At 41.2% G+C, this 15,602-nt stretch overlaps 1 protein-coding gene across 1 annotated transcript in view; it reads left to right on the top strand.

Annotated features, from left to right (window-relative positions):
- Nucleotides 1-377: 377 nt before the first annotated feature.
- Nucleotides 378-15,602, top strand: part of WDR64 (WD repeat domain 64) — a 540,197-nt gene continuing 524,972 nt past the window's right edge. The window contains exon 1 of the mRNA XM_029594015.1: nt 378-628. Within this exon, the coding sequence (XP_029449875.1) occupies nt 481-628 (148 nt within the window). The 5' untranslated portion in view covers nt 378-480. The remainder of the gene's footprint in view (nt 629-15,602) is intronic.

Here is a 15,602-nt window from a genome sequence, read left to right on the forward strand (position 1 = left end):
TGCTTTTCTCACCCTCCAGGTAGCGATCAGTTCCAGGCTACTTCCCCTCCATCGAGGGGAACTGTAACTCTTTGGGGAGGGGAGGGGGTGGGGGGCGCAGTGGAATGGTAGAGGATGGAGTAGAACGTTTAGAAGACCCGCCCTTCACCAGCCCAAGCAAAATTATTATCACGCCTACCGCATCACCCTCACCAGTCCCTCCCCCAACTGTACCTAAAAATAGCCAGAGGCGGGGGAGCCCAGTCCGCTGATTGACGTCAAAAGAGGATCCTACTACGTCATGAATGCGGTGACGTCAGCTAGATGCAAGGCAGCCCCTCTTCCCCTCAAAAACTGCCGGTCTCTGGTGAGGGGTTGGGGTGGGGGGCAAGGGAGTGGGTCACCAGGGTAGTCCTTTCTGCACGTGGTGGAGGATCCCAGGGCGACATCGTTCGCTTTTCTTTTTATTTGGATTTATTTTGTCCAAGTCCAGGGTCACACATGGATGAACTATTTAAAGAAGGGATGCGCACTCCCCCTTTTAGCGTTGATAGGTTCGAGGAAAACTTAGAATTATTTAAGACTTTTCTTGATAAAATTATAGCTCAGAAGAAGGAAGAAAGGTCCGACTCGGCCGTGAAGCCGCAAGGTAAGCTTTGCTTTAGTCGATCTCTCATTGAAGAAGTGATAGGGTGGGGAAGAAGCTCTCAGATTGCAGCCTCCCACTTATATCCAGCTCTTATTGGCGGGAGAACTGCACAATGGACCTGATTTTATGTTTATGGATGTGCCTTATTCATGTACCTATAGAAACTGAACAAAAACCATGCCCTTATCTGCTTACAGTGGACAATTTGTGATATTTAGTTTTGTGGCATATAACGCACCAGATACTGATTTTTCTAAGCTATTTTCTATCTACATTATTTCGAATGAATGTCCCTCCAATCCTAGCATTATGGAAAATGGCTACGCATAACAATTCAACTACATTTCTTTGTTATATTTACTATAAAATATAAATACACTTATATTTATATAGTATAAATATATTTATATAGTATATATATATGTATGTTTATATTATATATAAACTAAGTATAGTTAAAGCCTTTGGAAGCCTGAAGGGAAGAGGGAAAAGTCTAGAGAATTGATTGACGAGGTAGGTTGAAATGTCATCCATGAGGATACTGTATATCAACACAAGGAGACAGTTTTTTGGTTATTTTTTTTACATTTAAATTGTGATTTCTTTCAGAAATGGAAGCAGCTGTACCTAGCCCCTGCAGAGCCCACCAGGAGGCAGCTGTTCTTTCAAATGCTTCTTTAGAGGCCCAACACAACAATACAAAATAGACATTATTAGAGAAGCTATCGTTTTATTGAGAAGTCTTTTTTTTTTTTTTTTTAACTTGTGCTGGCATATAGTTCTATGTGTAATAGCATTTGGACACCATGGATTTTTTTTTTTTGTCAGTTGATTTGTAATGGCTTTATGGACATGCTTGAATCCCAGCCATGGTCTCAGCAGGAGCATCATTGCTAGGATTACCAGACGACTCCAGATCAGACCTGACAGACGATCCAAGCCTTGTTTTGGCAGAGTCGTATAATTCTTTTCTTTGAGATATCGGAAAAGAACTGCAATTCCCTTTATTTAATTGCACTAAAAATTATATAAACATAACCTGTCCCTTGCATTCTGGAATCAAATAGTAATCCAGGCTGCTGTGGCAGCAGGATAGTGGTTCTCTAATGGGCAGAAAGGGGAAAAGAGGTAGCAAACTCAGGCACACAAACATTTATGATTAAGATTAAAATTTGTAACTGAGTTTGGTATATTTTTTTTCATATATATATATCTATATCTCAAAAGTCAATGAACAAAAATGTAGTTCACGCTTTTGCATTTTTGCTGTACATTTTTGCATGTCAAGTTCAATATTCAAATTTCCATAGGGTGGTGAATTTAGAACTGTGTAGTTGCCAAACTTGTGCTTTGCTGCAGCTGATGTGAGCAGTAGAGCTTATTGATACAGAAACTGGCTGTTCAGTATTTGTCTGGCATTGTACAGTTCTTTCATGTATTGCTTCTTTTTTTATTCCGAAGGGAAAGGAGGTTTGTGGGATCACTGTGAGTGTGTTTTCCCCTACTAACATTTGTGTTGGGTGTGTCCTTGCCACACCAAATTTTCAGGACATGTTGGGGGAGGGGAGAGGGACAGGTGGATTCTGACAGATATTTTTTCCAGATCCACACATATGTGGATCTGGAAAAGGTTCCACTCACATATGAGAGGAACTTGTTGTGAGTGGAACTTTTTGTTCTTTTTTTTTGCTGTCCTGTCTGTTTGACTTAATAAACTGGCTTTCTGTTTTGTGCCCTTGAAACTAATCCATTGACTTAAAAAGACGGTTAATAGGAAACATTACTATGTTCATATGTTTGCTACACAGGCTGCAGATATTTCCAGCAAAAATATACAGTGAGATATTGACGAGCTTAATGAGATATATATAACCAAAAAAACAAATAGCTCCAATGACTGTCCTGAGTCCACATAATTGTGGCTTTAGGAGTTGAGTAGCATACTTGCTAGAGGGGTAAATTTTAGAGATTGGAACATAAGAACCACCTTACTGGATCAGACCAGGTCACAAGTGCCTGGCAGGATCCCAAGGGGTAGATAGATTCCATGCTGCTTTTGGCCAGGGATAAGCAGTGACTTTCTCCAAGTCTTCCTGGAGAATAATGATTTATGAACTTTTCGTCCAGGAACTTGTTCAAACCTTTTTTAAACCCAGCTATGTTAACTGCCTTTACCACATCCTTCAGCAATGAATTCCAGAGTTTAATTGTGTGTTAAATGAAAAATATTTTCTATAGTTTGTTTTAAATGTGCTGCTTAGCAACTTCATTGCATGATCTCTAGTCTTTGTTTTTTTTTTGATAGCATGAACAACTGATTTGCATTTATCCATTCCACTCCACTCCTGATTTTATAGAACTCTATCATATCTCCCCTCAGCTGTCTCGTCTCCAAGCTGAAGAAACTGTTTAGCCTTTCCTCATAGGGGAACCATTCTCGGTATGTTTTCTAGTCCCGCTATATCTTTTTTGCAATGCGATGATCGGAATTGCACAAAGTACTCTGTGTGATCGCACCATGGCGCGATACAGAGGTATTATGACATTCTTTGTTTTATTCTCCATTCCTTTCCTAATAATTACTAACATTTTGTTTTTTGTTTTTTTTTACTCCCGCTGCACACTGAGCTGAGGATTTCAATGTATTGTCCATGGTGATGTCCCTTTCCTGGGTGGTGACTTCTAAAGTGAAACCTAATATCATATAACTACAGTTTGGATTATGTGCATCATTTTGTGCTTGTCCATATTAAATTTCACCTGCCATTTGGAGGCCCAAGAGAATTGTAAGAGGGCACAAGGGGGAGCTTGGTCTTAGTAATTTTATAAATCAAGATAACATATCTCTTTCCAATACATTTTTTTTTAAATGTTTTATTTATCAACTTTTACATATTACAAAATAAAGATCTCTTTGCTTAGAAACATAAGATTTGCATATAGGAAATATCTTAGACTAAATCATACCATTCACAATGCAATTTTACTCTCTCTTTATAAGCAGTAACTCAAGGGGGGGGGGGGGAAGGAAAATACAAAGAGGGAGTTATACAAGGTAAATACTTTCCATTTAAGCTATCCTGATAAACCATATTTATTACTTAATGCGCAAATATTATTTATTTATTTATTTAAAAGTTTTATATACCGCACAATGGGTAGGAAAACTATCCGTCTAGGCGGTGTACATGATTACTTACATACACAATAAGTTAAAACATATTAGCTGGTGGGGGTTTGCTCTTTCGAGCTCAAAAACAGCCTTTGTTGTTATAAAACACAAAAGTATTGTCAGAGTACTTAATGACACATTTTGCAGGGTAACACAACATAAAATTTTCACCCTTTGCAATTGCTTCTGGGCGCATTACAAGAAACACTTTTTATTTATTTATTTATTTATTTATTTGTTTGTTTGTTTGTTTGTTTGTTTGTTTATTTAGTGTACCGGCATTCATGACGGGTGTCACATCATGCCGGTTTACATTTAACAGAGTGTGAAAAACAAAGAGAAATACAAAAAATGCAAAAAACTTTAACAAGTGCATGGTTAGAATATTGCAGTTATAATAAAACAGGGAAGTGTACAACTGGGAACAGAAGAGAAAGTAGCAGAAGGAGTTTAATCAAGAGCAAATTATTTACAATGCTGTAGCATTAATGTAGTGAAGGAGATTGTTGACAGAGTGTTGGTGAGGTATGATAGTAAAATGGCCAGTAAGGTAAGGATCAGTTGAGGTCTGGATAGGCTTTCTTAAAAAGCCATGTTTTCAGCCTTTTCCTGAAGGTCTGTAGGCACGGTTCCTTTCGCAGGTCGGACGGGATGGAATTCCATAATGGAGGTCCTGCTGTTGAGAAGGCTCTGTCTTTGAGGGATTTGTGTTGAAAGGTTTTGGCGTGTGGAACATGAAGTGATTCTTTATAAGACTCTCTGATGGGTCTGGAGGAGGTATGTTTTTTGAAAGGAATTTGTAAGTTGAGCGGAGCGAGGTGATGTATGACTTTGTAAATAGTAGTGATGGACTTGTAAATGATTCTGTGGTGAATTGGCAACCAATGTAGGTCTTTGAGGATTGGGGAGATGTGGTCATTTCTCCTAGACGTGGTCAGAATTCTGGCTGCTGTATTCTGCACCATCTGTAGAGGTTTTGTATGAGATGCAGGGAGACCTAATAAGATAGAGTTACAATAATCTATCTTAGAGAAGATTATTGCTTGTAAAATTGTTCTGAAGTCCTGAACGTGGAAGAGTGGCTTAATTCTTTTGAGGACATGTAATTTGTGAAAGCAATCCTTGGTAGTTTGGTTGATGAATGCTTTTAGGTTAAGACGGTTGTCAATGATAGCTCCTAAGTCTCTTATGTGAGAGATTTGAAGGTTGGCTGGTGGGTTTGAGGTGATGTTATTGTTTTCTGGGTATATAAGCAGGAATTCAGTTTTTGAAGCATTGAGAATTAAATTTAGACTGGAGAGGAGGTGTTTGATCTCTAGCAGGCAGTTTCCCCAATATTCTAATGTTTTATTAATGGATTCTTTTACAGGGATCACGATCTGAACATTGTCTGCATATAGGAAGTGTTTCAGGTTCTGTTATGAAAGTGGACCCTTGTCTCGAGGTAGATGACTACCGTCGAAGGGTGAGGCCTCTTGGACTGCAGAGACTTGCTAGAAGTCTTCACCCTGGAAGCACGCGACCCCCCCAGGAGGAGCCTGTAGGGGTCCAGCCGCTGGGACTTAGGCGACTCCTCTGAAGACTGTAGAAGGTCTGGATGCAGGCGCCTCCTGCAGGTCGTGGGTTCCAGACGGCTGGCGCCTCCAGCAGGTTGAGACAGTCTGAGGACGGAGTCGAAGAAAAGTCCAAAACTGGTCCGAGAATCAATATACCAGCGGGGTCCGAGTCCAGGCCAGGATCAAGGCAGGAGAAAGGTCCAGAGCCGTACTGGGGTCAAGGCGGGAGAAGGGTCCAACGCCGTACCGAGGTCAAGCCAGGAGAAGGGTCCAAATCCGTACCGGGGTCAAGCCAGGAGAAGACACGTCCACCAGTCCAGAGGTCAGAAGCCAAGAATCAATCCACGGAGCAGGGGAGAAGAGCGGGACGAAGAACCAAGAACCAGGAGCCAGGAACACACTCAGACAGGAACCTCAATAGTAGTGTTTCGGTACTTAATGCTTTGCGAAATCCATATTGATTAGGAAACAGAATTTGGTGATCATCAATGTAATTCGATAATTGTGTGTTGACTAATTTTTCCATGACTTTAGCTATGAAAGGGAGGTTGGAGATTGGCCAGAAACTGTTGGGATCATTGGTGTTTAGGTTCGGTTTTTTTAGGAGTGGTTTAATGGAGGCCATTTTAAGGTCATCTGGGTAGATACCCTGGGATAAGGAACAATTTATAATGTCAGCCAGTGCTTGATGTAATTGGGTCACTCTGGACAAATCAGGAAAGATTCGGATTAAACCTCCAAGATATGTAGCATTAATATTTTTAAAGTACTCAGATAAATTATTAAAGTTACCCAAATCACCTATTGGAGATATCTGTATCTGAGACTGTCTTTGCTGGAGTATAGTATTTTCTTCACCGCTGGTATTTACTCTTCCGGGATCTTCAATATTTCCCTTAAATACCTTTTAAAGGTTATCAGCGGAATCTCTCCCACTATTCATAGGAAATTCAAAAGTCTCAAATTTAATTGTCTCAAATAATTTTCAACTGACTCCAGTCTACGCAATACTGATGTTTGTTCTCACATAGTTGCAACATTTTAATCAGTTACAGCCTTTAAATGATCTTTTACCTCTGTTAGGGCTTTATTTGTTCTTCTTGCCTTTTTTTTACATTCTTTCTTTCTTTATTTAGCATGTTTTGTATACCATATATTCGGTTTTGCCATCATAACGGTTTACAGGGCAGGAAATATTAGGAGAGTAACATTAGAGTTTTAACAATGAATTTCAAAGATAAAGTTGAGTAACATTGGGGAGGTAATAGTGTAAGTTTATATAGGTAAAAAGCTCTTAGATGTCTATTGTAGAGTTCGAGGTTTTATTGATCCATCATGGATTGATAAGGTGGTGTTTCTGATTTTTTTGGAGTTGTCTGGTGAGTTTGTTGGTGTTGGTGGTTAAGATCATCTGAGAAGGCTCTGGTAAAAAGCCATGTTTTTAAGTCTTTTTGAAAGTTTTGGTGTCAAACTGAGTTCTTAGATTGAGGGGTAAGGAGTTCCATAGAGATGGGCTGGCAATGGCTATAGCTCTCTCTCGGGTTGATACTAGATGCGTGATTTTTGCGTGAGCAGTTTTGAGGAGGCCTTTATTCATTGAGCGAAGGTTCCTTTTTGGAGCATGTATTTCATTCCATCTGGCATTCTATTTCTAAAGAGTCAGTTTTCTTGGAGGCTAAGTCCATACACTGAGCCTTTTCATTGTGCCCGACTGCAAGCCTCACAATCAAGTCCCAAATGGACTCCAGCGTTATAACAGCCGGTTTTCTAATTTCTAGGGGTTTCAATACCAGGCCTCTGTTTACCTCCGTTCCTTCCACTCTAGATGTTCCCTGCTGTGGTGCAATTTCTCCACTCACTGCACCTTCTCCTACCTCCTCCGAAGGGATGGTGGCTTCTAAAGACCTCTCCCGGTCCACAGCAGCATCGTTCAGCCCAGCTACTGGAGTTTGCTCGGTGGATTCACGTCCCTGCAACTCTGCCTGCTCTTCGCTGTTGGGAGGAAACATTTCCGGCTGCATCTGCGACTCTGGAGGACTAAGCGATATCTCCCCAGGCGGGGTCGGGGCTCCCCCCCCCCCCGTCCCGCCAGCGGGGCTCGGGGTCCTCATTTCAAATATGGGGGACACATATTGCGATATCATTCGCTGTCCAGCGGGGACCTGGGGTTCACCTGGGAATACCCTAATTCTCCCCTTTCTCTTATGAGGCAAAATAAAGATAAGTTAAAAAAACAGAAAATTCAACGAGAATGCTGGAGTGTTGCAACTTAGCGTCCGTTCAGGGAGCCATCTTGTTTTTTCCCCCCTTTCCAATACATTTTAATAATTGAACATTGCCACCATCTGTGGAAGAACATGCCAGACAAACCAGAAACCTTCCAACAGAGTTCTGAGATTTCAGGGTAGATTTCTGAATAGAATGATAGATGCGGTACCATCAATATCTGATCTTAAAACCATGTTCTTTCTTATATCTGGTAAACAACAATATGTATGCCCTCCAAAACCTAGAAAATACTGTCACAAATAATTGGAGGTAATTCAATGAACACTATACCATATCTGAATCGAATTGAATCTAATCCTTTATTATCCAATTATGGTGGACCTATACATATTATAAACATAATCATTAAAAATCACCCCATACATACCCTCAATAGCCCATAAAACCAATGGCTTTTAAATTCTAAGGTTTAGCAAAAATTATATCACCTTTTAACATACACTTGTTCCCATATATTAGGGATGTGAATCGTGTCCTCGATCGTCTTAACGATCGATTTCGGCTGGGAGGGGGAGGGAATCGTATTGTTGCCGTTTGGGGGGGTAAAATATCGTGAAAAATCGTGAAAAATCGTTAAAAATCGAAAAATCGAAAAATCGAAAAACCGGCACATTAAAACCCCCTAAAACCCACCCCCGACCCTTTAAATTAAATCCCCCACCCTCCCGAACCCCCCCCCAAATAACTTAAATAACCTGCGGGTCCAGCGGCGGTCCGGAACGGCAGCGGTCCGGAACGGGCTCCTGCTCCTGAATCTTGTCGTCTTCAGCCGGCGCCATTTTCCAAAATGGCGCCGAAAAATGGCGGCGGCCATAGACGAAAAAGATTGGACGGCAGGAGGTCCTTCCGGACCCCCGCTGGACTTTTGGCAAGTCTCGTGGGGGTCAGGAGGCCCCCCACAAGCTGGCCAAAAGTTCCTGGAGGTCCAGCGGGGGTCAGGGAGCGATTTCCCGCCGCGAATCGTTTTCGTACGGAAAATGGCGCCGGCCATACGCGTATGGCCGGCGCCATTTTCCGTACGGAAAATGGCGCCGGCAGGAGATCGACTGCAGGAGGTCGTTCAGCGAGGGTTCCGGCGCCTCGCTGAACGACCTCCTGCAGTCGATCTCCTGCCGGCGCCATTTTCCGTACGAAAACGATTCGCAGCGGGAAATCGCTCCCTGACCCCCGCTGGACCTCCAGGAACTTTTGGCCAGCTTGTGGGGGGCCTCCTGACCCCCACGAGACTTGCCAAAAGTCCAGCGGGGGTCCGGAAGGACCTCCTGCCGTCCAATCTTTTTCGTCTATGGCCGCCGCCATTTTTCGGCGCCATTTTGGAAAATGGCGCCGGCTGAAGACGACAAGATTCAGGAGCAGGAGCCCGTTCCGGACCGCTGCCGTTCCGGACCGCCGCTGGACCCGCAGGTTATTTAAGTTATTGGGGGGGGGGGGGTTCGGGAGGGTGGGGGATTTAATTTAAAGGGTCGGAGGTGGGTTTTAGGGGGTTTTAGTGTGCCGGCTCATGATTCTAACGATTTATAACGATAAATCGTTAGAATCTGTATTGTATTGTGTTCCATAACGGTTTAAGACGATATTAAAATTATCGGACGATAATTTTAATCGTCCTAAAACGATTCACATCCCTACCATATATATCTCTAAACAAATATAGTGAATCAGTATACTTTCCAAACAAATATTCCCTTATCTTGAGTCCAGTTTTTTCATTATTTTAAATGGATCTTCTAAACCCAATCCAATGCTTCTTTGGAGAAGATTTTTTCTTCATTTAAATACTCTCCAATGCGAAGCATGGAAGTTTATGGTATGGATGTGAGTGGTGTGAGAATTAAAAAAGAGTAGTATGTATGGGGTGATTTTTAATGATTATGTTTATAATATGTATAGGTCCACCATAATTGGATAATAAAGGATTAGATTCAATTCGATTCAGGATAGTATAGTGTTCATTGAATTACCTTTCTTATATCTGGGCATTTATAGAGATCCCCTCTCAATACTCACTCACTCTTAGTGTCTAACTCACAAAGAGATCTATATAACTAAATATATTAAATATGCACATTAATGCAAGATCTGAGTGCACATATTAGCAGCACAGCTAATGCAAGATTCCCTAAAGGGCTCTGCAAAGAGAATAACTAAGGAATAACTAAGGAATAACTGTCTTATTAATTTATAATTATTTTTGTGGGCTTCTGTAAATAATATATTGCTGTCTGTGCTTTCATTATTATCTCTCTCTTTTTCTAGATATTGGCATTGTATTATTAATTTGATGTGGGTTTGGGCTTCTATGAATAATATCTCACTGTCTGTGCTTTCACTATTATCTCTCTCTCTTTCTAGATATTGGCATTGTTTTATTAATCTGCTGTGGGGTTATTTAAGATTCAAGAAAAAAGAAAAAAACTTCTAGATCTCTCCTGTCCCCAAAGAATGATTGGATGGAACTGTCTGTGGAGATGCTAGAACCTCCTCTGAGCTCCTTGCATATCCCATGATGTATCCCATCTGGCCCCTTGCTTTGTTCACATTCAGTTTTGTTAGTTTCATGCAAACCCTGACTTCAGTAAATGGAGTGATTTCTACCCCTGCCAGGACTGGTGCTAACTTTTTTGCTACTCTGTGTGAATGATTCCTGTGCTGCCCCTTCCTAGTTCTCTTTTTTTATAATTCTTATTTGTTTATTGTTTTCCAGTAACCAACACAAAAGAGAAACAATCTCTCTGTCTCTGTCATGCTCTCTCAGTCTCTTTCTCTCTCACATTCACACTGGCTCTGTCTTTCTCACACTCTGTGTCTCAGTCTCTCTCTATCCCACACTCTCAGTTTAGTCTCTGTCCTGGGCTCCCCTTTCTAATCAAAAAGAGCCCAGCTCCCTCCAGCAATTCAAGCTTTAAAACTGATATACACCCCACCTGGACAGCGCCAGTTTTGCATGCTGGCAAGCAGAGCAGGAGTGCCTCAGGATATCTCCTGCCCCATTTAGACATTTTGGACAAGAAGAAGTTGGAATAAAATGGAGGGGGGGGGGGGGGGTGTTCAATATTAAAATTTTGAATCACTGGTGCTGGGTGACATCTTCTGGTTCTCTGACACCAACTACTCTTGCCGACTGTCAATCATGCTATTTATGCCAGTAGTGCCAGCTTGCTCCTTGCCAACTATCAATACTCCTCTAATCCCTTCTTTTATGAACACTAAACAAAACTATTTGCTTTTTTAGCCTCTGCTTTATCCAAAACGAGGCTTCTGTGATCACACCAATGTGTGTTGCAGTTTTATTGGCTGTGTATATCTTCCCCCCCCCCTTATAATTTGGGAATGGCTTCAGGTAGGGGGGGTATGAAACACTGGAATTGCTGAGGAATATAGAAAGGATGGGATCTTTGTGGTTTATAAGGTTGGAGCAAATTACTAACAGGCCGATACAGTACAGTGTGCTCCGGCGGAGCGCATTGTTAACCTGCGATTGGACGCGCATTTTCGATGCGCTACTATTACCCCTTATTCAGTAAGAGGTCGAAAACGCGCGTCCAACCCCCCCGAACCTAATAGCGCCTGCAACATGCAAATGCATGTTGATGGCCCTATTAGGTATTCCCGCACGATTCAGAAAGGAAAATGTGCAGCCAAGCCGCACATTTTACTTTCAGAAATTAGCGCCTACCCAAAGGTAGGCGCTAATTTCTCCGGGCACCGGGAAAGTGCACAGAAAAGCAGTAAAGACTGCTTTTCTGTGCATCCTCCGACTTAATATCATGGCGATATTAAGTCGGAGGTCCCGTAAGTTACAAAAAATTTAAAAAAAAAATAAATTTGAAGTCAGCCCGCGGCTCGCGGGTTGAAAACTGGACACGCAATTTTGCCAGCATCCGGTTTCTGAACCCGTGGCTGTCAGCAGGTTTGAGAACCGACACTGGCAAAATTGAGCGTCGGCTGTCAAACCTGCTGACAGCCACCGCTCCTGTCCAAAAAGAAGCGCTAGGGACCGCTAGTGTCCCTAGCGCCTCTTTTTACCTTTTTTTACCGCCAGCCCTAATTTGAATACTGAATCGTGCACACAGGAGAGTGGCCTGTGTGCGTGCGCCGGGACCCGCTCTCCCATGGACTTTACTGTAAGGGTGGTGTATGGTAAACAAATGCATGCAATGGAGACTGAATGGGACAGAGGCTCTTTAGAATTTGTTAGTTTGTTCTTGGTCATACTCCATACACTGCTCATTTTCACCTCTGTCTTAAGGGCTCACCTCTGTACTTCTTCCTTTAGTGACATATCTGAAAATGTTTCTTGTCACCTTGCTTTATTGCCTGAACTATATTTTTCTCCACTCGTGCTTTTACTCTCACACTACCTTCACTGATTCCCTCAGCTTTTCCAGATATTCTTCCCTATGTACCATTTGAATGCTATTTTTTTGCCCTTATGTTTTCAGCCACCTCTTTTGAAAAGCATACTAGTCTCTTTTACTTTCCCTACATAAAGGTTTATTGACCTTACTGTCACAAGGATCTTCTTCCCTGATGTTGCCTCCCCCATCTTAAATAGCCGGTATTCTTGAAGTCCAGGACCCTGAACTTTGTGTGATTCATCTCTGTCTTTGCTTGTATATTGAATCACACATGTGTCTGGTCACAGAAGCTCAGGCGATCACCTATTTTAGAAACACTTTCTCCATCTGTAATGGCTATTAATCAAGTTTACTTAAGGAATAGCCACTGCTATAAATTGCATCAGTAGCATGGGATCTTCTTAGTGTTTGGGTAATTGCCAGGTCCTTGTGGCCTGGTTTTGGCCTCTGTTGGAAACAGGATGCTGGGCTTGATGGACCCTTGGTCTGACCCAGCATGGCAATTTCTTATGTTCGTATGTTCTTATTGCCCCCTCCCTTGTGGGTTTTATTAGCATTTGCCTGAGGAGAATCCGACCAATGTAGCATCCCTCTGCACATTTTTTGCATTGGATCAAGCATGTTACATTAATCTAGGAGCATTAGTATCCTGCCTGAAGGATACTGCCTGAAGGATACTAATAAAACAGAAGAGTTAGGGCATCCCAATAGAGAGGTTCCAATAAAAGCAAACATAGTCCATGTGCCTATATGTATAAAATCACCTGAGCTAAAGATTTCCAAATTATCCCTATCAACTGAAAAGCAGGTTGTTAATACAAATAAAAAACACACTTTGAAATGTCTGTATGCCAATGCCAGAAGTCTAAGAAGTAAGATGGGAGAGTTAGTGTATAGCAGTAAATGATGAGATTGACATAATTAGCATCACCGAGACTTGGTGGTAGGAGGATAACCAATGGGACTGTGCTGTATCAGGGTACAAATTATATCGCAATGATAGGGAGGATCAACTTGGTGGGGGTGTGGCACTTTATGTCCGGGAGGGTATAGAGTCCAACAGGATAAAGATCATACAAGAGACTAAATGCTGAGTAGAATCTATATGGGAAGAAATCCCATGTGTGTTGAGTAAGAGTATAGTGATAGCAGTATACTACCATCCATCTGGACAAAATGGTCAGACAGATGATGAAATGCTAAGAGAAATCAGGGAAGCTAACCAATTTGACAGTGCTGTAATAATGGGAAATTTCAATTACCACAACAGTACCGAAGCAAAACCTTGCACATCAGCAAATACCCAACAACAATGGTGCAGGAACAAATCTTAAATTCCACAAGTTCTCAAAGCAAATTTTATATAATTTGCTTTGAGAACTTGTGGAATTTAAGATTTGTTCCTGCACCATTGTTGTTGGAAATTTCAATTACCCCAATATTGACTGGGTAAATGTATCATCAGGACTTGCTAGAGACATAAAGTTCCTAGATGTAATAAACAACTGCTTCATTGAGTAATTGGTTCAGGAACCAACGAGAGAGGGAGCTATTTTAGATTTAATTCTTAGTGTTACGCAGGATTTCGTGAGAGAGGTAACGGTGGTAGGGCTACTTGGCAATAGTGATCATAACATGATCAAATTGGAACTAATAACTGGAACAGGGACAATAAGTAAACTTATAGCTCTAACACTACATTTTCAAAAGGGAAACTGATAAAATGAGGAAAATAGTTAGAAAAAAACTGAACGGTGCAGCTACAAAGGTTAAAAGTATTCAACAGGCATGGACATTGTTTAAAAATATAATCCTGGATGTGCAGTTCAGATGTATTCCATGCATTAAGAAAAGTGGAAGGAAGGCAAAACAATTACTGAAATGGTTAAAAGGTTAGGTGAAAGAGGCTATTTTAGCCAAAAAAAATCCTTCAAAAATTGGAAGAAGGATCCATCTGAAGAAAATAGGAAAAAGCATAAGCATTGTCAAGGTTAAACATTGATTAGATAGGTGAAGAGAGAATTTAAAATGAAATTGGCCATAGAGGCAAAAACTCATAATAAAAACTTTTTAAACTATATCCAAAGCAAGAAACTTGAGGGAGTCGGTTGGACCGTTAGATGACGGAGGGGTTAAAGGGGCTCTTAGGGAAGGTAAGGCCATTGCAGAAAGACTAAATTAATTCTTTGCTTCTGTGTTTACTAATGATGATGTTGGGGAGATACCAGTTCTGGAGATGGTTTTCAAGGGTGATGAGTCAGATGAACTGAACCAAATCACTGTGAACCTGGAAGATGAGGTAGGCCAGATTGACAAATTAAAGAGTAGCAAATCACCTGGACCAGATGGTATTCATCCTAGGGTTCTGAAGGAACTAAAAAATGAAATTTCAGATCTATTATTTAAAATTTGTAACCTATCATTAAAATCATCCATTGTACCTGAAGACTGGAGGGTGGCCAATGTAACCCCAATATTTAAAAATGGCTACAGGGGCGATCCGGGAAACAATAGACTAGTGAGCCTGACTTCAGTGCTGGGAAAAATAGTAGAAACTATTCTAAAGATCAAAATCACAGAGCATATAGAAAGACATGGTTTAATGGAACTCAGTCAACATGGATTTACCCAAGGGAAGTTTTGCCTCACAAATCTGTTAATTTTTTTTGAAGGGGTTAATAAACATGTGGATAAAGGTGAACCGGTAGATGTAGTGTATTTGGATTTTCAGAAGGCATTTGACAAAGTCCCTCATGAGTGATTTCTAAGAAAACTAAATAGTCATGGGATAGGAGGCAGTACCCTTTCGTGGATTACAAACTGGTTAAAAGACAGGAAACAGAGAGTAGGATTAAATGGTCAATTTTCTCAGTGGAAAAGGGTAAACAGTGGAGTGCCTCAGGGATCTGAACTTGGACCAGTGCTTTTCAATATATTTATAAATGATCTGGAAAGGAATAGGACGAGTGAGGTTATCAAATTTGCGGATGATACAAAATTATTCAGAGTAGTTAAATCACAAGCAGTTTGTAATACATTGCAGGAAGTCCTTGCAAGACTGGAAGCTTGGGCATCCAAATGACAGATGAAATTTAATGTGGATAAGTGCAAGGTGTTGCATATAGCGAAAAACAACCCTTGCTGTAGTTACACGATGTTAGGTTCTATATTAGGAACTATTACCCAGGAAAAAGATCTAGGCATCATAGTGGATAATACTTTGAAAGCGTCAGCTCAGTGTGCTGCAGCAGTCAAAAAAGCAAACTGAATGTTAGGAATTATTAGGAAGGGAATGGTTAATAAAATGGAAAATGTCATAATGCCTCTGTATTGCTCCATGGTGAGACCACACCTTGAATACTGTGTACAATTCAGGTCGCCACATTTAAAAAAATATATAGGTGTAATGGAGAAGGTACAGAGAAGGGCGACCAAAATGATAAAGGGGATGGAACAGCTCCCTTATGAGGAAAGGCTGAAGAGGTTAGGGCTGTTTAGCTTGGAGAAGAAACGGCCGAGGGGAGATATGATAGAGGTCTTTAAGATCATGAGAGGTCTTGAACGAGTAGATGTGAATCAGTTATTTTCACTTTCGAATA

Source organism: Rhinatrema bivittatum, chromosome 3, assembly GCF_901001135.1.
Source record: "Rhinatrema bivittatum chromosome 3, aRhiBiv1.1, whole genome shotgun sequence".
NCBI classification, from domain to species: Eukaryota; Metazoa; Chordata; class Amphibia; order Gymnophiona; family Rhinatrematidae; genus Rhinatrema; species Rhinatrema bivittatum.